The 25,663-nt window shown below is 38.7% G+C and overlaps 1 protein-coding gene across 1 annotated transcript in view; it reads left to right on the top strand.

The window, feature by feature from the left end:
* vav2 (vav 2 guanine nucleotide exchange factor) overlaps positions 1-25,663 on the top strand; it is a 58,741-nt gene that overhangs the window by 25,863 nt on the left and 7,215 nt on the right. Inside the window, exons 8-24 of the mRNA XM_042214224.1 lie at positions 10,668-10,767; positions 12,820-12,915; positions 16,198-16,266; positions 16,401-16,487; positions 17,082-17,170; positions 17,266-17,398; positions 17,785-17,799; positions 18,102-18,211; positions 18,360-18,461; positions 19,943-20,031; positions 20,664-20,677; positions 20,831-20,849; positions 22,521-22,648; positions 24,315-24,386; positions 24,527-24,582; positions 24,858-24,974; positions 25,539-25,626. Of these exons, the coding sequence (XP_042070158.1) occupies positions 10,668-10,767; positions 12,820-12,915; positions 16,198-16,266; positions 16,401-16,487; positions 17,082-17,170; positions 17,266-17,398; positions 17,785-17,799; positions 18,102-18,211; positions 18,360-18,461; positions 19,943-20,031; positions 20,664-20,677; positions 20,831-20,849; positions 22,521-22,648; positions 24,315-24,386; positions 24,527-24,582; positions 24,858-24,974; positions 25,539-25,626 (1,384 nt within the window). The remainder of the gene's footprint in view (positions 1-10,667; positions 10,768-12,819; positions 12,916-16,197; positions 16,267-16,400; positions 16,488-17,081; positions 17,171-17,265; positions 17,399-17,784; positions 17,800-18,101; positions 18,212-18,359; positions 18,462-19,942; positions 20,032-20,663; positions 20,678-20,830; positions 20,850-22,520; positions 22,649-24,314; positions 24,387-24,526; positions 24,583-24,857; positions 24,975-25,538; positions 25,627-25,663) is intronic.

Below are 25,663 nucleotides of genomic sequence, written 5' to 3'. Positions count from 1 at the left end.
TATATATATATATATATTTATTTATTTATTTATTTATTTATTATTATTTTTTTTTCCATCTGTATCAATACTGGATAATATACTATATAATAATATACTGGAAGAAGAAGAATCTACATCTTTATGAACACACCTGCAGGCTTGTCCTACCCATTAAAGTGCCTGTAACACTGGTCACTGTAAGATGATGTCTCACAGTCAGAATTACAGTTTATTGTAAAAGTGTTAGATGGAACATTGGAGAGGCGAGTCAATTTATTTCACACAAGACTGGGAAGAAATCAACCTGTCTGTACGCGCTATGCTGTATGATGGACAATGTTGTGTTGAAGCAAAGAGCTCCATGACACTAAAATCAAATGTTGCTCTACACTAAGATTTCCACTCTTTTGAACAAACAGAATGGCATTAAAGGGGCACATACAGTGCTGTAAAAATTAAATTTAGTTCAATGTTATTTAAACTGGATCACTATATAAACACATTTTATTTATATAAAACCAAGTCAAAGCGAAGGACCTTATTTTGTAGGGTAAAGACCCTGCAATAATACAGCGAAAACCCCAACAATTAGACGAACCCTTTTGAGCAAGCACTTGGCAACGGTGGGAAGCAAAAACTCCCTTTTAACCAGAAGAAACCTCTGGCAGAACCAGGCTCAGGGAGAGGCACCCTTTTGCCAAGATAGGTTGGAGATGTATTTGCCCCCTTGCTGATTTCTTTTTTTAAATTTGTTTGTATGTAACAAATTAAACTAATTTAAGTGAACAAGGAAAAAAATATCTAAATCTACCTGGCCCTTTGTGAAAAAGTAATGTCGTCTTGTTACATCTGGCATAAAACTAACACAGCATTTCATAAAAACAACATCGTGTCAACATGGTGGTGGTGGTGTGATGGCAGGCGGCTGCTTTGCTGCTTCAGGACTTGGATGACTTGTGAAGCTGATGGAACCAAGAATTCTGTCTCTACCAGAAAATTCTTAAGGAGAGGCTTTCAGTTCAAGAGCATTTGGGTTATGCAGCTGGACAATGATCTGAAACATCCCAGCAAGTCCATGTCTAAATGTCTAAAAAAAACCCTCAAAAACAACCAATTATTATTTCCCTATGTGAAAAAGTAAACCTTTGGGATAGATTTTTTCCCCTTGATACATAAGATCATCATTTTAAAACTGCATTTTCTATTTACTCATGTTTAAAAAAGAAACCAGACAGGGGACAAATGCCTATTCACAGCACTATACAATCTGCATGTTGTTTGGTAAATGGTTTTTAAACTTCTGCTTCTGCTTCGTTCCATTTATATACAGATTTCCTAATTACATACGATTCATTGCTATTTACCATTACCAACATTTGTCACAAAAGAGATGCTGGGTTATTTTAAGACCATTCATTTGATTTGAGGAACCTTTACGTCAGAAGCCTTGACTTTCTCACTATGATTGACATGTAGACCGTCCTCATTATGAGCCACAGTGGTGTCTTGTCTCGCCATGGCGATAGACAACAGTGACCAGGGGATTTTTATTCACACAGCAATGCTCTCTTCATTCATCTTGGCAATTTTCTAAGGACCTGGCTTTGCATAATAAATTTGGTTATCTATGCTTGTAAGTCCCTGTGACCTTTACAACAATGTGCTTGTATCGTTTTTTTGCCTCACGTTGGTGCCAAAGATGAAAAGCTTTTTTTTTTGTATTGGTCTGAATGCCATGCTGAAAATGTCACTGGTTTATATGCTCAATTCTTAAACAGTCAGAACCAGGCAGAATGGAAAAGTACACTCAGAGGAAGCTCTATAAACTAAATGGGCATCTAAGTGCCCTCTTGTTGATGCACTCATTTGCAACATTCCCCAACTCATTTCCGGAGTAATCTGACTCCCTGGTATCCATGCAGTGCCTAATCATGGCCATGCTATGAGGCTCTTTAGTGGAGGTCTTTGCTCTGTGTTCTCCTCCATTTGCTGTGTGCTGGATATGTTGAGTAGAGGTGAGAGGGTCCCAATGCCATGTGTCAGAGAATATTAGCTAGTTCCACAGCCTGTCACTTCTGCTTTGCTGGGAGGTTTCCTCACTTGCCTGACTCGCCTCGCAGGGCTCCACAAGGGTGGGGGGTGAAGGCTCAGAGCACATCAACTCAAAATTGCATTTCCTGTGAGATAACATGCACGATGGCGTCAGAAGAGGCCAGCACAGCAGGGCAATATCACCGGCACTTAAAAGAATAAAAACATGAAGTTTCTTCCTGCACTTGCAAACTCCTGTTTATTTATCTATCTTTTTCCTTTTCCTTGCGTGGGCTACTGCATCCTGCAGGTATGCTAATGGCACAGCGGGAAACTTACCAAACGATCATTTAATGAATAGAAATATCGTTATTTTCCAGTGGAAGGTAACTATTCACACTGCAGACTTTGTGGTTGACCACTGGGATGATTTCTTCTTCTTGTTTCCCTCGCTGTAATCAGCTTTATAAAAGTTGTTGATGTTATATCTGATATCATTCCCCCCCCCCCAAAAAAAAAAAAAAAAAATAAACCAATACTCCATATACCTCTCAAGCCCAGTTAAATGGGGAGGGTAGCATCAGGCAGGGCAGCCAGCCATAAAATGTTTGCCAAATGAAGCATGCAGTTCATCAATAGTACATAAGAGGAACAGCTCAGTTTGAGCAGTTAGGAGACAAAGTTAGAGAGACAAGGCTGAGATGGTCAGACATGTACAGTGGAGGGATAATGGGCAAAGGATGTTGAATATGGAGCTGCCAGGTAGGAGGAAAAGAGGAAAACTGCATAGAAGATTCATGGAGAGGGTTGGTGTGACAGAAGAGGATGCTACGGTTAGGGTGAAATGAAGGCAAATAATATGCTGTAGCAACCCCTAAAGGGAGCAACTAAAAGAAGGTGATCGGGTTTTTCCTCAAATCTGTACAGAAGGAAAACAAACAACCACAACACAGTATTCATCAGTGTGCAAACATTCAAGCACAAATTCTTGTGCTTGAATGTCGAAAAATGTTAGTAAACTGTTAGTAATGAATTGTCACCAGTTTTCAGCAATTTCTTAAGAGCCGTGGTTAAGCATTGAGCGTATTTATCACCACATCACAGACTAATTAGAGCTGGCTGGGTGAGAAGACTGCATGGATGCTTCAGTGTACTTGTGTGTCACTAGCAGTTTGGTTTCACGATCTCGGTTTAAGAAGATGACAACACTTTCAATTGGCCTCTCACAGTTTAGATAAAAAGCTTGCTATTAAAAATGTTCATGTATCCGAATTTTGTTGTATCCAAATATAGTTTTTGTGAGATTTAGTGATTGTTGGGGTGATATTTTGGTCATAAAAATAGATTTTTTTTTCATTTATTATATAACAGCACCCTATATTTTATTTTATATACATACAGAATTTAACTGGTTGCCTTTTCATGATACTGAACACAAACAGGCTGATGAAATATAGCAATGTAATTGTAAAATAGCAAAAATATTGTACCTCCCCATATGGAAAAGAAATAGTAAAAACTTATATGTGATTTACTCATGAAAGTGGCCACTTTCTCATTACTTTCATATATTGTTTTAGTAAGTACTTTCATATATTGTTTTAGTAAGTATCCAAAACATACAAGTTTCATTATATAATTTTTCAAGGGATCTTATATCTGTTTTCACTCTTGTATGCTTTTCATACAAGTTTCACACAAGACAGATACAAACTTTATAAGATTTATATATATCTTTTCCATATGGGTCTTTGATACTGTTCCTTGTTACCTGTTAAAATAAGCTTTAAAAATTGTTTGAGTTCCATAAACTTCATTAAAGCTTTGTATAATTACATTTGTACCAAAGAACGCTACACTACCCTAAAGAGCACTCAACCCTAGAAATATGAACGTGATGTGAAGCTAGGGTTTTGGAGGGCTAGTAGGTGCACTGAGATTAAACTCAAGCAACTTGGCAATGGACAGGTGGCCTAGATAAAATAAAAGTGCAGCAGAAGCAAAAGCTCGTAGCTAAAATAGTCTCAATGACTTCCACACACTGAAGAATGGCCTTCTGTTAAAGTGACTCACACACAGAAAATAAACAGTCAATTACCTTATTTAATAACGTCTGGTTATTGTTTTGAGAGAAACATAATTTGTTCATTGAATAGTTTGTTTATTAACCCTCTCAGGCTCAAATTAAACTTTTTGTTGCTAATGCACAACCAAGTCCTGCAGTGGTACTTCTGAGTAAAAAAAACTCATAAAATATGTATGTGGGGTAATCAGGTTGTTAGTTTTTAACTGTTGCAAATCGGCAACGCCTGCCTTGAGAGGGTTAAGGCCATGGATTGAAAAATGAAAAATGAAAAAGAAGCAAGCTCTAGCCCAGGGGCCGGCAACCCTAGGCACACGTGCCTCAGCTGAACAGGTGATGGAGAAACAGGTTTACCTTTTAGGTGACATGAATGAGTTGAAGGGAAGTTCTGAACTGTTTCTGAGAGACAAATAACACCAGGATACTTTTCTAAGTAGCTGACAGCTGGTAACTGTGCAGGGGCGGGTCTAGCAAAGTTTTGCCAGGGGCCAGGTAGGGCATTAACAGGGAGAGGGGGGCACAAAGAAATACTTTCTTCTATTCTCATTTAAAATGTCTGCGCTGTTATTAAATAATTATCTGAAGCTTACAACCAAAGTTTTTTCTGATGTAAAATGTATAGATCATACTTACAGGGAGTGCAGAATTATTAGGCAAGTTGTATTTTTGAGGAATAATGTTATTATTGAACAACAACCATGTTCTCAATGAACCCAAAAAACTCATTAATATCAAAGCTGAATGTTTTTGGAAGTAGTTTTTAGTTTGTTTTTAGTTTTAGCTATTTTAGGGGGATATCTGTGTGTGCGGTGACTATTACTGTGCATAATTATTAGGCAACTTAACAAAAAACAAATATATAGGGGAGACCGGGGATAGTTGTAACATTTTTGACATTTCTGTCTGTAAATTGGAGCTCTTTTAAGGTAGTGGATTCAAAATGTAATGCAAAGTATTTACATGTCTCTGCTATTAAATAGTGCAGCTATTTTCTCTGCAGCACAATTACCCATTGCATGGTATGGTCTCAAACACAAAGAGTGAAATGTTACAATTAACCCCATAGTCTGGGTTAGTTGTAACATATCCTGGGGTGAAATGTAACACAATGAAATAAGGGTACTAACAAAACATTAACATGTAATCTTTGTTTATTCAACACATGAATGCACTTACATCCATTTATGTAGCTGTGTGTGTGTGACAGAATGCAGAAATCTAGCTTTTGAACATATTCCAACCCCCCAAAAAAGACAAATTATGGAATTTTCTGCAACTGAATATTTCATTAATTTTGGTTGGTCTTCCTTGAGTTTGGCCTCATTGGCTCAGTGGGCATTATAACCTACAACTCTTGCACCAATTTTGAACATAACAATGAAGCTGAAAAAATGTAGTTGTTCACCAGCATCGCAATTCCATTACTTTTTATCATGGCTTACCTTGGTGTGGTTTGCAAAGTGCTTCAGAAAGATGAGGAAATCTGTTTCTTGCACCCATCCTGATTTATTTCCACTACCAGTACTTCCTACTGGTCCATCTCTGACACAGTGGTCTGCATAATGTATGTGTGGGAACACAAACAGTGGAGGAATTGTGTTGCCAATGGCATTAACCGCATATACAAATGTGACCAGTGAACCTCTCTCTGCTGATGTCGTTGCCCCAACTTGTTTAATATAAGTTAAAGTAATAGTGTGGTAAGTTGTAACATCTGCATTATTGTTACAACTAACCCAGACTGTTGCTGTTACAACTGACCCAGACTCCTATAGCCATGAACTAGCTAACATTACAGCCAACGGCTAAAACATTAGCACTAAAGACCTACACAGAATATATCCCCATAGACATACAAATAACATAATTTAAGTTTGATGAGTTTAACTGCAAAGCAGATAATGCTATTAGAAATTGAAATAAAGTAGAAAAACTTACTTTTTGGCATACAAATTACTTTTTTTCGTGTTAAATTGTCTGTGTTTGACAAAATGTGCTGATTTTTCACATGTGATAGCAGAACTGAATTGGGCATGCACAGGATGAGTCACATCATTTGAAACTTAGCCCTGATTGGAGAAATTGGAAGTGTTACAACTGACCCACGTTACAACTATCCCCGGTCTCCCCTACCCATTTCAATTATTTATTTTTACCAGTGAACCAATATAACATCTCCACATTCACAAATATACATTTCTGACATTCAAAAACAAAACAAAAACAAATCAGCGACCAATATAGCCACCTTTCTTTGCAAGGACACTCAAAAGCCTGCCATCCATGGATTCTGTCAGTGTTTTGATCTGTTCACCATCAACATTGCGTGCAGCAGCAACCACAGCCTCCCAGACACTGTTCAGAGAGGTGTACTGTTTTCCCTCCTTGTAAATCTCACATTTGATGATGGACCACAGGTTCTCAATGGGGTTCAGATCAGGTGAACAAGGTGGCCATGTCATTAGTTTTTCTTCTTTTATACCCTTTCTTGCCAGCCACGCTGTGGAGTACTTGGACGCGTGTGATGGAGCATTGTCCTGCATGAAATCATGTTTTCTTGAAGGATGCAGACTTCTTCCTGTACCACTGCTTGAAGAAGGTGTCTTCCAGAAACTGGCAGTAGGACTGGGAGTTGAGCTTGACTCCATCCTCAACCCGAAAAGGCCCCACAAGCTCATCTTTGATGATACCAGCCCAAACCAGTACTCCACCTCCACCTTGCTGGCGTCTGAGTCGGACTGGAGCTCTCTGCCCTTTACCAATCCAGCCACGGGCCCATCCATCTGGCCCATCAAGACTCACTCTCATTTCATCAGTCCATAAAACCTTAGAAAAACCAGTCTTGAGATATTTCTTGGCCCAGTCTTGACGTTTCAGCTTGTGTGTCTTGTTCAGTGGTGGTCGTCTTTCAGCCTTTCTTACCTTGGCCATGTCTCTGAGTATTGCACACCTTGTGCTTTTGGGCACTCCAGTGATGTTGCAGCTCTGAAATATGGCCAAACTGGTGGCAAGTGGCATCTTGGCAGCTGCACGCTTGACTTTTCTCAGTTCATGGGCAGTTATTTTGCGCCTTGGTTTTTCCACACGCTTCTTGCGACCCTGTTGACTATTTTGAATGAAACTCTTGATTGTTCGATGATCACGCTTCAGAAGCTTTGCAATTTTGAGACTGCTGCATCCCTCTGCAAGATATCTCACTATTTTTGACTTTTCTGAGCCTGTCAAGTCCTTCTTTTGACCCATTTTGCCAAAGGAAAGGACGTTGCCTAATAATTATGCACACCTGATATAGGGTGTTGATGTCATTAGACCACACCCCTTCTCATTACAGAGATGCACATCACCTAATATGCTTAATTGGTAGTAGGCTTTCGAGCCTATACAGCTTGGAGTAAGACAACATGCATGAAGAGGATGATGTGGACAAAATACTCATTTGCCTAATAATTCTGCACTCCCTGTATACAACAGACCGTTTGTTTTCATTCAAAGGCTTTATGGCTTTAATACCTGGTGGGCCAGTCTTTAGTCAAAATGCCTGGGCTGTTTTTTTGTCCCAGTCCAGCCCTGGGCACGACACACAGTGAATTAATCTGAGAAGGTGCATCAAAAAATTAATGGCCGGGCCAGCGGTGCAAATCAGCTCGCATAGACACATTAGTTGACGGTATCTTAGCTAACAGCCCCAACTACCAGATTCAATTGGCTAAAAGTAACTAACTCACCTACCGGTGAGAGGGACATTGTTAGCTTTCCACATTCCGACACTTCAAAAGCTTCAGGAGCTGTTCGCTCAGCACAGCATCAGCACCACGGAAATACACGGATACATCCGTAGACTCGAGACACAATGCATTTTTGGGACTTTCAGGTGTATGGACCAATGTTTTATTTTCTGATCAAACCAGAAATCTTTAATGAGCAGCTGGATTTGTCTCGCATTAACTGGCTGAGTTAATGCCAGTTAATGCAACATCGAAGCAGCTGGAATCCACAGCTGTGCGTGTTCATGGAGCTTGCATTTTCACCTGCTGGACATCACTACCTGACAAGTTTAACTGTCTTCAGAACATTGCAGAGGCCTTATTGACAGTATTTGGCTCTACATATCTGTGTGAGCAGATTTTCTCTCACATGAGTGTCCTCAGGTCTGAATGCTGGACACTGGAGACCTGTGTCTCTGAGTGGGAGACCAGAGATCACATTAACATGTGTGTCTCTGTATTAACAGACATGCCATATTGTCCCAGTTTATTTTTCTTATCATTCTTGGGAGGAGACCATAAATAGCATTTGTATTTTCTGTTGTACAGTTCATTTGCTGTTATGGATAAAAAGTCTTTTTTTTGTTTCAAAATAGCTGATAACTATTCGCTGATAGCTGCCAACATCTGCGAACAAATATAATTCTATAAAGTGGTTCTATATAGTGTGTAAGTGTTAATATAGAGCGTTATTAAATTTATTGCTAATGCAATCATATGGCACACTGACCTCTGAGGAAAATTTAAATGGCACTCACCATCAGAAAGGTTGCCTACCCCTGCTCTAGCCTTTAGGACAGTGTAGCCACATTTGCTTGCTGCATAACTTAAAGAGTCACCATTGTTCTTCATTTTGTTCATCTTCACCAAGTTTTTTTAACATTTCTTATAATTTCCATACTGAAGTTAAATCGCATCATTTCGTATGCTGCTATTACAAACTCCTTCATGTCCTATTAGGAGCTGATAGCTCACTATAAGATTTGTGACCTGGCACGTACCATTATGTCCTCACTATATCGCACAGTCTTAAAATTGATCAAGGCCACCATTAATCTCAATCACTGTGTCGTCAAAGAGGAGCCAGAGCTGAGGAGAGCTGTCTCCCAGAGTGTGGATCACATCTTAATCAGGGGCTTGTTAGCCCTGGGCTTAACCATAGCTGGAGCCTGCAGGAGGGGGCCTTATTCAAACCTCTGTCTGAGCTCCAGTTAAAACTCCAGTGATCACCTCTTGTTGATCTCTGCAGAGCAGAGGATAATCACATGGTGAATGGGTTTGACAGAAATGCTGCTTTTAAGGTGAAGATGTTCAGTGTTTCACATCTGGCATAAGTTGCATAACTGAAAAACAGTTTTGTAGCCATGAATTTTTTAGAGCCACTGGAAGAGAGCAATTAATCATTTTAAAAGAGACTTTTGCTCTAATATTTGAAGTTTGTGTTTTGGGAACACTGCATGCAGAATTTTTGAAATACCCATTAATGACAATTTAAACAGACTTGTCATTCCAAAGATTTGTATCCTTATTGATTAAAATACATGAATAGAAATGGTTAACCTTAAGTTAAATATAAAATAAATGCATAATATGTGTCACTATGCATAACCAGTTTTGTTTCCTGATTGCATCATTACCAAAGTTCCCTGGATGGTCTGTTTTTAGTGCCTGTTATTCAAAGCTATCAGAGGCTTGATTAGACTTCAGGGTGCCAGCTCTCTACACCGCCTCGCTCGCTTAAGATTCAGATTAAGAGGCCTATGTGCCAACTCTACCAAGCTGTGGGGGTGGGTTGCACTATACCAGCCTGTGCCAGTGCCCTACTTTGACTGAGTAAGTGCAAAGAATGTTTGCCACGTGCAGTGGCATCCTCCAGGCAAGATGACTTTGAACTCCCTCCCAGCTGAACCCGTAGATCTATGTCAGTGTCCCATTGTAATATCTAATGAACTCAGCTCTCATATCCTCACTACTCAAAATTAAAAGATTGTTTTCCCCTCACACACTGATAAGAGGAGCTCTGCAAACCAACTGATATAAAGCCCTGACTTTCATTAGTACGCTATGATTATAGCTTATTGGCAAGAGTATGCCACCCCTTCAAATATTTCCCTTGGATGTGAATATATTTTTAATTATAATTCATTAATTATAATACATTTATTCACACATGCATTTATCTGTACCCATTAGTGTTAAATGACTCTTAACGTGACTTCCCAAATTATATTAATAAACTTAAAATGAATATGTTGCCTGAAGGTCCATATACTACCAAAATATTCTACTTTACAGCTAATTGTAGACATGTTTTACCTGTGTTTTAACAAAGATATTATAAATCTCGTAATTTTAGATGTTAACACAAGACTTATTAGTCCTTATTAATTCTTATTTTTAGACTGCAAACACCACACGGAGGTTTATGGGCCCACTTGCTCTTTTCCTCACCGAGGACGAGCAAAAATATGCAAATTATAATCTCAACAGTCTCCTAAAAACATTAATGTTTTATTATTTGGACCTCCAGCATTTCTAAGGGCACAGTGGGACATTTGTGAGTGGATGTAGTCATGATCTTAAAAATAAAATAGCTTTAATAAGAAAGCCTAACATTTCAAAAAGTTGCTTTTGTTGTATTCAAGATTATTCTGGGACTTTTAAATGTTTGTGTCCTTGTACTATTTCTTTTGAGAGTATCAGCTGTAGACATTTTTATACAGTCTCCTCATATTTCTTCTGTGGATTCCTTAATGAGGATGAGTTGTAACAGAGTAACTGGATTAATTAGTTTTTCACATCCCCAGGTTGCTGATCTATGGTCAGTACTGCAGCCACATGGAGAATGCCCAGAAGAAACTGGACGAGCTAATAGCCACACGGGAAGATGTCAGGATTAAAGTAGAGGTAACATTCATCTCTACACACGTTTAAAATGAATGTCGTACTCAGAAGGTGTTGTATTTGTACCAAATTATCTGGTCTGAGTATTTTAAAAACTGATGATCTGCTAGGATTTTACCACTCATCCATCTCCAAAGTTTGCAGACAATGACACAAAAAAGTAAAAATATGTGGTGAGTAGCATTTGTCAGGGTGAACATACCTTCTTCATGCCAGAGGGCAGAGATCATGGCCAGATTGTTTTCTAGCTGATAATAAGGCAACAGTAACTGAAAAAAGCATGTTACAACCAAGGTATGCAACATCTTCTCTGAATCCAAAATGTGACCAACCTTAAATCAGATGACCACATCATGTGCCGCTCTGGTGAGTCTGGATTTCTGCTGTGACACTTTAATGACAGGATCAGAATTTCGCTTCAAAAAGAAGATGGCATGGATTTATCCTGTTTGTGCCAACAGCTAAGGCTAGTGGTGGTGGACTAATGGTGTGGGGAACATTTTCTTGGCACACTTTGGACCCCTTACAGTACCAATTGAGTGTCATTTAAAAAAAACACAGCCTACCTGAGTATTTTTGCTGATCATGTCCATCCATTTATGACCACAATGTGCCTGTCTTCTAATGGCTGCTTCCACAGGTTAATGCACCATGTCAAAAAAGCTCACCGGGTTCCAGAGTGTGATAGCCAGCAAAATTATATTTACAAATTGTTAAATGTTCCTGCTGACTCCTGGCACTAGTGTGTGGAGATACATTATTATATTACAGCAGCTGGATATTTGTCCACCTGTTTTGATATGGCATTCAAGCTAGTGTTTTGCCCATGCACCATGTGCAAACACCACAGGAGAAGAGAAACATATTTCGGTGTATTGCATTACTACCAAATTCATTGTGTGCCAACTACAGAAAAAGGACAAAGTGATGCAGTATTTCTTTTAGAAAGTATACTCAAATCTAAAATTTTATATCAATCCAGACTTGCAGTACATGCTCTGAAGAGTTGTACCAACAAAATAAGCTGCTTTAGAATATGGCCGTTTCAATCAAAGCGCAAATCAAAAGTAAAATTTACTGTTGAATAAACAATGACAATGACTAAATAATGACTTAAATAAATTCATCAGTGGGGCCAAGCTTTGCCTTTGTTAGGCAGAACCTATAATGAAGTCAGATGTAATTTGCATATTTGCCCCTAGAGCCTTAAAAAATTCAGAACATTTTGTTATACTGAACAAAACGGAATATTAACCAAACAGGGGTTGTGGTGGATCTTGGTTGTATTGTTAAATTTCCTTGTGCACAGGAAAAGATGAAACAAGAGAAAAGGAACCTTTACTGTGTAAATCTGGGACATTTTTAGAATCTATGTATACAACAAGATCTCCCCTCAGTATGCTGCTATGATTTTGTGATGTTATACAGACTGAAAATCCTTAGAAAAGGAATGCAGGGTAGAGCGGGATTAAAGCACATTTGCAGTTAGAATGGGAGGACAAGTGGGCCCTAGAGCTGATGAGCACAAAAGGCAATACATATAGCTACAGAGGGTAGTAGTAACTGAGATACCCCATTCAAAATAAAGGAGCTTTGTAAAAGGCTAAGTCAGCCTGTTATTGGCTCAGTATAGAAAAGTACTGTTTGTAAAACAGGATAAGCTTTGCTGATATTGCACATTTAAAGAAACCGAGTGAACAAAGATGTACACAGACACCACTGTGAGGGAACCTTATAGGATAATACTAACAAAAGAGCGCTTCTTATGGAGCCAAGAGAGAATTTAGGGATATGCACTCATTTGTCAGAGGATGTCCTCTCTCAGTATGCTGCGTAATTGTGTCACAAATAGCTGGCACAACCAGAGTTTTTGTGCCCTGAAAGAATAAACCGGCCTCATTGCTAAAGGAGTGCCCTGTGAATGTGTGGAAGCAACAGCAGCAACACAACAGTGTATTCTTAAACAACAAATGAATACTTGTTTGTAGGAAATCTACAATGCTGTATTATGCAACATGTAATAACTGTGCCACTGCTTGTGTCACTCTTCCACAGGAATGTACAATGAAAGTGCAAGAAGGAAAGTTCAAGCTCCAAGATCTTTTGGTAGTTCCCATGCAGAGGGTGCTGAAGTATCACCTCCTACTAAAGGTAAAATCCAAATCTGTAAAACCTGTTTATGTGTTTACACAGTTTCATTCAAATGTAATTAAGATTTTGGCTAAATAGCCGTGTGATATCATACACACGTGCTTTATTTTTAACTTCTTACCTTTCAAAAGTTTATCTCAAACATCTGTGCTGCTATGTCTCTGTGGCACAGCTAGTGTATGTTGCTAACTTTCAGATATAGTTTGAGGTGCAAAAACCCCGTCTTCTGCAGGGAAATGATGCGTCTCTTCTATAAGAAATCATAAAATGTCAGATGACCTGACGAACAACAGAGACATGAAAAAGGTGTTTTCTGATTTCAGTAAACATGTTGTTTCTTTCACTCTCGGCGCAATTGACTCTACACTTAAGCTAAGCTAAATAAGGAATACGCAGGTTTCTTTTGATTTGACCAAATCTGGCATCACAGTCTAACTCGAAGTCAAATCACCACTCATCAGCACGTGCTTCAGACGCTGCTAAATCCTTGAAATCCAGTATATGCTGCACCCACTTCAAAGAACTTTGTATGTGACATTTTTGACACTCAGAGTTCAAGGATTTGTGCTGTATATATTTCAGAAAGTTAATAGCTTTCCATCCCGAAAAGCAGATCCTCACTGTAAGATTTTCTTCTTGAGACTTCGTCAGGGAGGCTATGGTTCATCTCTGCTCTGATTTCAAATGATGCATAACACCTCTCTCTTTTATTCCGTGTCTAATGGCAATGTCAGCTGTCTGGATTTGGTCAGTGTTGTTGTGATTTTCCAGACTTGTACCCTTGTCACATTAACCTATTTTACAAACTCTTTTCTGCCCTTTTAAAAAGCTGTTGTTTGAAGTGTCACTGAGGCAGCACATATTGCTTTGTGGACTTTAACTTAATACACCTCATTGATGTGTCTGCCTTTGCACATTATTCACTAATTGTTTATGTTGAGTTTTCTGTGTCCTTTAATTCAAAAATGTCAGGTGCTATGATTGTAGGTCCACACAGAGAGCGCCATGGCATCTGTATTAGTTTGAATCGAACCACTGCAGGAGTGGCACTGAACCACTGAGGTCAAATCAACCGTGCAATAATCAGATTAAATACACCCCATTTCACTGCTTCCTGCAGCTTTGCAGTAAAACACTGCTGCACACTGAGGCCTCAGGGCATGTCAGACTGACAAGGCTTGTTTTGGTTTGGGTATGTGCGTGTTCAGTCCTGCTGAAGGGTACATCTACAGTTGTTGTTATATAGATATCATCTCAAGAGTGTGAACCCTATTTGATGATACTGTGCATGGGTCTTTTCTTCATTCTTTTATGATAGTTGAACTTCATGGAGCAAATTCAACAATTCTCAGAAAACTTAAAACATGATCTTGTGCTATACATTTTGCTGTATATGTTTTGCAGTACAACTGTTTTTCTTTTGCAAATGTAATGCACCTCTTTCTTTAAAGGAGCAGAAGGTTACTTAGATAATACAAGTTACAGGTGGAGCCCAGATGAAAGCACTTTTTTCTTGGTTTTGTTTGTCAAGCACTTGCTGATAATATTTGAAGTAGGCATGAAAAGCCAGTGAGGAAAATGCCCCGTATATTGAAGCTCATTATTAGTTTGAAATTGGAAGACCTAAAAACAGGGGATCTCGTCCGTGTAATAGCATAATAGCTTCAAAATATCAGACGAATGATCCATGGTTATGTTATGGGTATGTTAGTATGAGTTAAATGAAGTACTATGGTTATTTCCTAATTTACATCTGGACTTGTTTTTCACCTTATGCTTACAGTGTTTTATTCTTTTATTTTCCCACAACCTCACATGCACATTAAGCAATCCTAGCAGTTGCTGATAGTTTGGAAATTATTGTTGGTTATGCAGCTAGCAGCTAATGTCTCTTCATACTGCTAACTTCAAACAGAGATGGTTTACTTCTTTTTAACTCCATGCTGGTACCTGCCAGCAGTGAAATCTACCATGAAAACATCACTGTAGTGCTTAATGAAATAAACAGAAACTTAAAAAAAAATTTTAAATATGAAAACTAACTGACTGCCTTGTTTCACACTGGGTTATGGAGCAGTAACAAGGGCTGCTGTAAAGGCAAGTTGCCATGCCATTAATAAACGCTGAATCTTTCTGGGTTTCCCTTCTCCAACTGGTATTGCACAGATTGCCATACTCATATTTGTGTTTTTGTTTAAAAAGTTCCTGTACTTACTTTATTTTTATATTTACTATTGGCATTTTTCTGTGTAATTGTGAGATTGAATTACTCAAAACGATTAATCTGTACTGATTCAGTCCAGAACCTGTTTGGGCTGTGGCTTACCCAATTAACCAATCAGCCAGAACCAGTTGGTCACATAATAAAGTTGTTTCCTAATACTTTAAGTGTCGCTGCAGTCTTCACGTCATCATATTTTTGTTTAAAATTCAGTAAACTTTTGGGAAAAAATTACACAAACATTTAGCAATACATGATCGAATGATTAGTGTTCAGAGGTCATCAAGCTCTGCTGGCATTAATGTGGAAGTCACTATTAAATACGGTGTTATTTCCTAGCACCTGAACAGTAAACCCCTTTATGAGTAGCAGGTTGTTTTACAACATAACTTTGACCAATCTCTACTTTATCAAGCTAACCAGCATATATGCTGACCAGCCTACCAAACCACAGGCAAATCTTTACCCCTAAGTGCAAGCAAGAAAATTTGCATATTTACCTTTCACATTTGATTAACTTAAAGACACCAAAGAAACAAAGTAACTTGTTAAACTGGAGTAATACTGGCCAGAAAGGCAAGTTAAAATTGTTGATGTTAGATGCAGAAAAATGCATTTGGCAGAAACTTTACTGCCTCAGGCTTAGTTTTGATTATTTTTTTTAGATAATAATCAGACAGAATTCAAAATCTGAACCAGTCATAAGACTGTATTGTACACAGCTCGAAAGCAGCTCTAAAACAAAATTGCAATGCAGTCTAATTGTGTACATTATTATCTTAGTTCTTTGCATTAAAAACAAAACAAAACAGAAATCTGGGGCGGGGGGAGGGGGAGGGGGAGGGGCTAGTAAAGCAAAAAACAAGCTGAACTTGGCTGGTTGCTCTCTCTGCTTGCACTCAAGTTTTAAAGTGTACTTTTTAATGTGTTGTTAATGATTTCAGATCTGCAGTGTGCAGTTGTCAAATTTTGCCAAGAAAAACAGACACACCATTGGAGTTTGGTTTTTACAGTTTCTCAAAGTACAAGAACATTTTTCTAACAAAATAATCTCTCCGTAGGAACTTTTGAGTCACTCAACTGACCGACCCGAGAGACAACAACTGAAGGAGGCTCTGGAGGCTATGCAGGTGTGTGTTTAAAAATCTTGCAGAATCACCCTCTTAGCTAAAGCTACATAATTACATACAGTCACTGTGTTGCTCAAGTGTTGTAAATACAGCTTGAAATAGCAGATGCCTGAAAGAATGTCTGGCTCTTCCAGGACCTGGCCATGTACATCAATGAAGTCAAGAGAGACAATGAGACACTGAAAAAAATCAGCGAATTCCAAAGTTCAATAGAAAATCTTGTAAGTACTCCACACTTTCCTTGCACTTGTTATCTTTTGAGCAGCTAAGAACATTTTAAAGGTTGTTCTTTAATATATACATGCCAACACACTGGCATGTTATCAACAGGTGTTTTTGAAGTTCGACAGAATGATTAGTCTCTCCTCAGAACACCTCTATCTTTCAAAGTGCTTCCATGATCCTCAGCCATGATAATTCCCTTAATAACTCATTTATGTAAACTGCAAACTGCTCACTTTAATATTTTGTGTAGCACCAACCTTTTTTCTCGTTTTTCTATCTCTCTATCACAACTTCTTTTGTTGTTCCTTGCTGATATGCCAAGTCAGTATTCAGCTTTGGTTTGTACATGTGCCACATATACAGTAATACGTACAGTAAAAGTGCTCTGAATAATTTATACATGTAGCCACTGGGTATGACTTTGGAAAAAAGTCAAAGGGAGGATGGAGAATCATCGTTTATCGTGGATATTAATTCTCTCTGAAATTAAAAGTCTAGCAAAATTATTTATTAAAAATTGCAGAATCCATTGGTTTAGTAGGCTGCTTTTTATGTTTGTTTGTTTGTTTGTTTGTTTTTTGCAACCTAAGCAGCAGGTGAAGCTGGAGGAGTACGGGAGGCCAAAGATAGATGGAGAACTGAAGGTGTGCTCCTCTATGAACCGAACAAAACAGGACCGGTGAGTCCAAGTTCTATAGTAAAACTAAACTATAATAACCTTTAGCAACATTTTATCGCTGCCAATATTCAATAAAAATGTATGATTGTCTTCAGGTATATATTCCTCTTTGATAAAGTGGTCATTGTCTGCAAGAGGAAAGGCTATAGCTATGAGCTCAAAGAGATTATTGAGCTGCAAAATCATAAAATGTCGGATGACCCGACGAACAACAGAGACATGAAAAAGGTAAGAACATCACGGTTTGAAATGAGACAGAGCAATTTCGTCAGTGAGATCTTTGTAAAGGTGGCCCGGCCGGTGTAGGCGATGAAGCGGCATGTGTAATCATTACAAATGTTGCCCTTGAGCTGAAGGAGCTTGTTGATGGTAATTTCTGATGTGATTTCAGATGGGGTTATACACTGTTGTGTCAAACGTGCATTGTGTTCATTCGTGCTTGTAAAATCATGTAAATGCAATGAAGATCATTTAGGATTCATGAAAACGTACTGCAGTGCACTGGGCATCCGGTCTAACATGGCTTTTTTGTTTTTGGATCTGCATGCGTGCATACATGTTTGCATGTGTAACTGGGTCTTTCTCTGGTGTCTTTCTTTTTGCATGCTTACCAGTCCTGTGGAAAAATGGTAAGCTCAAATGATCCCCTTATTTAACACATCTTCTCATAGTGGCTTTTTTTTGTTTTTGTTTTTGTTTTGGCTGTGGTGATTTTTGGGATGTAATACCTTGATTGCATATGCACAGTCTGAGTCTGTGACCAGCGTCTTATCCAATTAATTGCTAAAGCATGTTGATGATCTTTTAGGTCTGACTTGATTTGACCATATATTTGTTGGAACTGCTGATATCACATGCCTATTTCTTATCTCGGTCTGCCATCCACAAACCTTTTTCTGCCATCTGTTCAACACTCACTTTTTCTCACCAGTGGTCTTATGGTTTCTACCTGATCCATCTGCAAGGGAAGCAGGGCTTCCAGTTCTTTTGCAAAACTGAGGAAACAAAGAGGAAGTGGATGGAGCAATTTGATATGGCCATGTGAGTATGACTAGTTGGATAAAATGTATTTTATGTGAGACTAATTGTCTTTGCCATGTTATTTTTCAGTAGCATGGGAAAAAATAAAGAATCCTAGGTATCCTCAGTTTAACTGGTTTATTTAATTCCATATTATTTACTTATCTAGGTCCAACATCAAGCCAGAGAGAGCCACAGCTAATCAGCACAACTTTGAAATGCACACATTTGATAAGAATACCAACTGTCGAGCCTGCAAGATGCTCTTGAGGTAATGACCCTGACAACCCCAGCGCTGGTATCTCTAGTGCCATTAATAATGCACACCGAATACATCCTTATTCCAGACTCTCTAGTGACTGTTATGTCAGCATTTGGTAGCAACAGCATTTTTATGTGTTACTTATCCAGATAAACTTTATGAAGCAGAGACACTGTATGTCCAAAATATGCAACGGTAGAATTATTAATAAATTATGATGCACAAAAAAGGAAGTTCAATGTTTTCACTGTCACCATCTTGGTGTTTTGAAACCACATGTGTCAGCAGATGAGCAGAAACAGAGGACATTCTGTGGCTAATCACTTGTGATTGACAGTTTGTTAACCAACGAGCATCCTGGATAATCCTCCTCTCTGATTCCCTGACTTATAATTTACAAAATAGACTTAATGTTTTATTCAGAGTGTCATGAAAATAGCAACTGAGCCCAATAAAATGATCAGGGAAGTGTTTACTGAGAACACAAAACCAGGGAGCTGATGGTCTTTTTGGCAAAGAAGCACTGCTGCCAGGAGACCTTTTGCAACTACTCCCACGTTGGCTTCACTTTTTCATAAAAGCACACAAAAGTTATTACAGTTAGGTAAGTATTTGGACAACAACACAATTTTTGTAATTTTGACACCACAAACAGAGGAGAAAAAAAATACCCTTGGAGTGGAGTATACACTACAGCAGTACAAATATAAAAATAAATAATTTAAGTAGCATTTGGTAGTGAACAAACAAACAGACTTAAATCACAGAGGGAATATGTTTTTGGCTCGCATAACCCGTCATTAGTGTGAAAGCATTCCTTGGAAAATATTCTAGTAAGTGTGACTGCGGCTGACGGATGTTATTTTTAAACATTTCCCGGCCCCGCACCACCCACAGTGTTCCTGAGTACACCTTCTCTCATGTGAGAATGCTGCTCGTCTGCAGTGGGATAGCCCGTGTCACTGAATCACCACTTTCACCTCTATTAGAGTCAGCCGGCTAAACCCCACTCTGTGTATTGACCCACAAATTGCATGGCTTTGCTGACCTAAATTCACAGAGCCGATGGCAGCAGGGACCAGCGTTCTCTCTTCCTGCTAGATGCTAATTACTGCTGCAGTCCCAGCGGATCCCATCGTGATTTATGGCACTTACTATTCAACTTGGCAGCGTGCGATGCATGCAGTGTTACAGTACCCGTAACAAATAAACTTCAGGAGTACACGGTTTAAACTGAGCCAGTTGATTTGGTGATTTTTAAAGAATTACAGAACGGGAATGATGGAGGATGTGGATTCGCAGTTGGAACAATTATAGGAACAAGCAGCAGGTCCCCTTGTGTGTTGTTTTTACAGGAGGTTAATTTGTGTCTCAGCCACTTCCTGTTTGCATTACTAAAGTGCATGTTTCTCTCTGTGTGTGTGTGTGTGTGTGTGTGTGTGTGTGTGTGTGTGTGTGTGTGTGTGTGTGTGTGTGCGCCTGTCCTCAAGGGGCATCTTCTATCAGGGCTACTACTGCTCTCGCTGTGGAACAGGAGCTCACAAAGAGTGTCTAGAAGTGATCACCATTTGTAAAATAAGTAGGTATTTCCTCTTTAGTAGAAGATGTTATTTAGATGACTTTGTGAGGGTCAAGTAGTGAGCAAATGATAAAAATAGATAAATAAAAACTGACATATGTCACGGACATGCAATGATGACTGCTGTAATTTGATGACCCCTGTCCTGCTTGTAGGCCTCTTTATGCAGCAGTAAAAGGGAGGCAGGCTTTTTTATTGTGTCAGTGGATTTAGCAGCAGTATCTGACAACATATTTACTCAACATGAATTCAGAAAATCATTGTGGCCTATTTTCTCAAATTTGAGCCAATTTAATAACTGCTGAGTGAGGTTCAGTATGAACCAATCAAGTTCTTTGATAGTCGAAGGTCATAATTAATCAAATGAATTCTTAAAATAAGTTAGTGTGTGTATAATAAGGACCACAGAGCAGGACTGTAACAATATAGTTTGATGCTTTCAGTTTTATCTGCTGTTTAACGCTCACAGGAAACCAGTCATACTACATTGCTGTTAGTCAGCTTAAAAAAATGGTCTGCATGAAGCTATGCTGTACATTTTGGCATGCTGATGTCAAGTGCTGATGGATCCACTTGGTGAAATATTTTCTTGTGAATCTTCTTTGACAATCTTCAATATTTCCTCTTTTCAGATCCTCTTGACTTGGTGAGTAGTTTCTTTTTCACTCAATATACAACAGCTTTCTCTAATTGTCACCATCTTTCTTTGTTGAATAATTACCACAAAAGGATAAAAGGTGATGTTTTTTGCTTACTTATTAACAATATCAATAATCAGATATTTGTCTCTGTTGTGTAGGAGCCTGGATTATCACCTGGTAAGAGCTAACATTTGAATATTCTGTCAGCTGTCAACTTTGTTTTGGCTGTAGCTGCGCTTAAATAGCACGGCTCTCTATTGCCATCTAGTGGATAGCGCCATTGCAGCAACAATACTAACCCTATACGAATCCCTCTAAAAAAATTTGAATATTGTGAAAAGGTTTTATTTTGTTTTCCTATAATTAGATTTAAAAAGGTAAACTTTAATGTATTCTGTATCATCACATGTTCACATCACAAGTGAACTATTTCGAGCTAGATTATAGTTTAATACAGATTTTTTTGTGGCTTTAAAAAATTATCAGAATTCCAGCATCTGAAATTATTAAATTATTTGTGATCAATCAAAAAAACTACGTATAATACAGAAATGAACAATTTCTGTTAAGGTAGCACTTGGTTGAGGCTTTTTTACCATGAATTGCTACATCAGTCTGGCGTAGTCTGGTGGTGATCAGGTTGTGTCACTGCTTAGCTGTTAGGGAAGCCCAGATTCCTTTAATAGTTGGCTTCAGGTGTCTCATCTTCCTCAGTTTGTTGATTGAGGAAGATGAGATTCTCTGTGGGGTTTCAGGTCACGTCAGTTGCCTGGGTAGTCAAACCCAGCATTATCACAGTCAGCAAACCAATAAATACTAGCTTTGGCGCGGTGGGAGTTCCTGGTTCCTGGTGAAAAAGGAAATATGCTCCATACTTTTTGTCAGGTGGAAACCTGAAGCGCTCTAGTAGGTGGTTGCATTGAATTTTTACGTGATAGTACAGAGTAGAGCAGCAACCATCAACACCAGCAGATGGCATGGCACCCTAAATAATCAAAGATTGAATTCTAGCATGAGGTTTCCACAAACACTTTTGATTTTGTGCCTCTCCATCCTTCACCCAAACTCTAGAACCTTGATTCTAATTGAAATCAAAAGAAAACCTGGACCACTGAGCAACAGTCCACTTCTTTTTCTCTTTAAACCAGGTACTTGTAAGATGCATCTGATGTTTTCCATTGTTTCAGGAGTGGCATGATTTTAGGAATTTAACAGTTGTAGCTTTGATCCTGAAGAGGTCTACGTGTGGTGGCTTTTGATGTTCTGACTCCAGCCTCGGTCCACTTGTTGTGAAGCTCTTCTTGAGTGGACTTGACACTCTTGTGAAGGCACTCTTCCCGGCCGGTTCATCTTTTCATTGATATGCTTTGATACAGCACTGAACAGCCAGGCTTTTTTGCAATGACCTTGTGTGGTGTTACGTCCTCGTGGAGGGAGTCGACTATCATTTGGACAACTGTCAAGCTAGGAGTCTTGCCTGTGACTGTGGTTGCATGTACCGAAGTAGAACGAGAGATACACATTATTTATATAGTTTGAATAGTAACTAATGCAAACCCAAAATTAAATATGCCAATAAGTCTGTCAATAAGCATCAATACTCCAATCCAGCTAATGAAAATATAATATGTAAAAGTTTACCTTTCTCTATTATATTACAAAAAAGTAACCTTTTCACAATATAAATGCATTAGTAGAGTATGCAGAAGTACAGTAGAGACACACTTGCAGAATCTGATCGTTTCTTTCACAACTCTTCTACAGCTTTTGTTTTCTCAATGTCAGTGGACTTTTTTATTAGTGAGAAGCTGGAAGCGGTAATGTACTGGACACTGACTGTTATTGCAGGTCCTAAGATGGTGGCAGTGAAGAACTACCATGGCACACCGGTGCCTCCGGGGAAGACCCCTCTCTGTTTCCAAACAGGAGATTTTATCGAGCTTCTGAAGGGAGACCCGGATATCACATGGTGGGAGGTAGAGTAGTCAATCATTTTTAAATCAATCCATCCCTCACTTTGACACACGCAGCTTGTTACGCAGACAGCTGATGTTGGCACAGCACCTCACATAGTGGATTTGAAATGAATCAGTGATTCTCATGTTAAATTCAATTTTTTTTTTACCTGTGAGATAGAAAGTGTAGAACATAAGTCAAGGTTCTGTCTCTGTTCAAATACCGGCACTTCTAGATTGAAATAGTTAGCATATAGGATCGCTATTATTAGATCTGGACAAAAACCTTGTTTTATTGGACAATTGCAATGACTTTGGTGGAGTCTTATAATCAGCAAAGCTAAAGTCTAAGCACACAACCTCCTGTAAAACTGTAGATTAGTTTTTACACACACTGTTTTTTTTGTATTGATTGAACAAACAAGATATATGTGTTCATTACTGAGCGTTTTGTTGCCTTTGGAGCCATTTCCGTCATTTCTTTTCATGTTTTCTAACCAGGCTGCAGAAAGCACTATCAATCTTATCCCTCTGGTGGTGAACAAGTACAGTAACATACCCCAAAATGCCTTTAATTCAAATTGCTGTGGAGTAGGCAAATCCCTAAGTGCTTTCTTTCCCCCCATGCTACAAAAAAAGATAATTTTTCTTGTAGTTGCAAATCATCATCATATTCCAGCGCACATCTTGTAAACAGAGTCCCCTTGTCACCTTGTCAGTTTAAATTAATAGCGCTTTGGCTTGTGCGTCTCACTAAAATACCACAGGATACTTTAAAGAGTGTTTGAATGATAAACTGAGCCACGCTTGCCTAAAATTGTTCTAAAATCTTAGAGGAAGTTAAAGACTTCTTTGCACCTTCACCAATGGAAATAAATCACTTTTAGCTGAACATTAGAAGAGGTGTACGTGCAGACCTGGAGGATCCTCTGCAGTGAATTAGTCTGGATGATAGGAACTGTGACACTGTTTGCTCCAGGAACTGTTGGCATTCCTGCTGAATCACCGACTCTAATATCAGGCTGGCTTTTCCTGAAGTGACTCTGGGCAACTTTCTGATGACATTAATTGATCTTAGCTATAACAGTAGGCTATCCCTCTACAGCATGGCAGTTTAATCTCTCAGTGTGATGTCAGCAGGTGTGCAGAGTTTAAAATCGATTGCTGCAGGCATAAGATGGAGTCATTTCATCCTCTGTCTGACTTTGATGGGGAAAGTTTGTACATACAACATCTAGCACCGAAAATATGATGCATAGCGTGTAATATTTATTTAGCTCCAAGTGAATACATTGTCTTTCAGAAATGTTTTACTTTAAATTTTGACAAAACGAATCCAGTGCAGATAAACTGGCACCACTAGGAGGCACCAACGTAACACTGTTTCACATTATACACAATAAACTAAAGAATCTCTGCTTCAGATATTGGTTTATTAATATAGTCTTACTTAACAATGATTACTTGCAAGGAGGAAATATAGTTCTTAGTTTTAGTTTTTCCTCTATAAACCCTACAAATTTTTCAGTGTGTGTCTTAGGATTTCCAAATTTTCTGTATCTACACTAAACTACATATTACCCATTTTCCCTTTTCCCCACAGATGTTCTAAAGTATTTCTTTGCCTGAAGTAAGCACAGTTTTGTTTCACATCTAGAAATAAACTTACCTTGTGTTTGTCTTACAGGGAAAGCTGATACAGACACAAAAGAGCGGCTTTTTCCCCAGTTCCTATGTAAAGCCTTGTTTGGACCCAAAGGTAATGCACCCATACACCTGTAAAGTGGGTTGTGACTGATTACAGCGTGTATGATTTGAGAGTGGACGAGTTTATGCATGTGCATGTCAGTTAGTCCTGTGCTGTGTTCTTTAATGAACGGTGTCTGTTATGTGCGACAGCCCTTCCAGTCATGCCGGTCGTCCTCAAGGGATGCAGACTACTATGGATATCCTTGGTAAGACCCATAACTGTGCATTTAATGGGCCTGTGCACTATAAGGTACCATTAGCCCAAGGTCAATATCCTGTAATTAGTGCAGATCTGTTAATGTTAAACTGTAGCGTTATCTCAAAGCAGTGGTTCAATTGAAAGCAAGCTGACCCTAACCAAAAGATTAATTACTACATGGGTGATTGAAGATAAGTGTTTTTAAAGCTTTTAGAGTGTCATTTGATGAAACAACTTAAAACAAAAAAAAACAGTGACCTCTAAATTTAGTTTTTTCTGTAGGTTTGCAGGAAACATGGAGCGGCAGCAGGCAGACAACCTTTTAAAATCCCACTGCAGTGGGACCTACCTTATCAGAGAGAGGACAGCTGAGGCGGAGAGGTTCGCCATCAGCATCAAGTGAGTATTTCAGATCTTACAGGAGAGGAAAATGTCAAGGGAAGGTTTTTATCCATATCTCATGGGGAATAAATATTCTCACAGGGAGCCCTAGTCAGCTTTTTCTGTGCATCTTTTAGCTCTAGCTAATTACTACTCAGTAATTGCTTTTTTTTTTTTTTTTTTTATCCTTCCTTTTTTTTTGCCTTTTCAATGAGACGATGCATTCTCAAGAGGAAAAAAAAATCCATGAGTTCTCTACTGGAGTTGTCATATAATGATGGGTTGAGAAAGGGAATGCACATTTACACATTTGTGTCTAACTCAGGTGATGAGTGACTGTGGGGACCAGGCTCGATATAATTAAGTAAACAAATCTGTTAAGAAGTCTTAACTTTAAGAAAAAATACTTAATTTCCATCTTATTCAATCAGATATACTGAAAAAGAAATGTGTGGAGCAGCAGAACACATTAAGTTAAGGGCACAGGAGAATACAGGCTCAACAGTAATATGCAAGATATGGATAAAGAAAATCGATAACAGTGGAAAAACAACATCTGTTCTTGGTGATTTCTCTTTACAGATTCAACGATGAAGTAAAGCACATCAAAGTCATTGAAAAAGACAGCTGGATACACATCACCGAGGCAAAGAAGTTTGAAAGTCTGTTGGTAAGTCATATTAAACTGTTTAAAAAAAAGAAAAAAG

Source organism: Haplochromis burtoni, unplaced genomic scaffold, assembly GCF_018398535.1.
Source record: "Haplochromis burtoni strain Fernald_Lab_line unplaced genomic scaffold, NCSU_Asbu1 Contig_533, whole genome shotgun sequence".
Classification (NCBI taxonomy): domain Eukaryota; kingdom Metazoa; phylum Chordata; class Actinopteri; order Cichliformes; family Cichlidae; genus Haplochromis; species Haplochromis burtoni.
The sequence above is the reverse complement of the archived record's forward strand: the minus strand, read 5'-3'. Positions and strand labels throughout refer to the sequence as shown.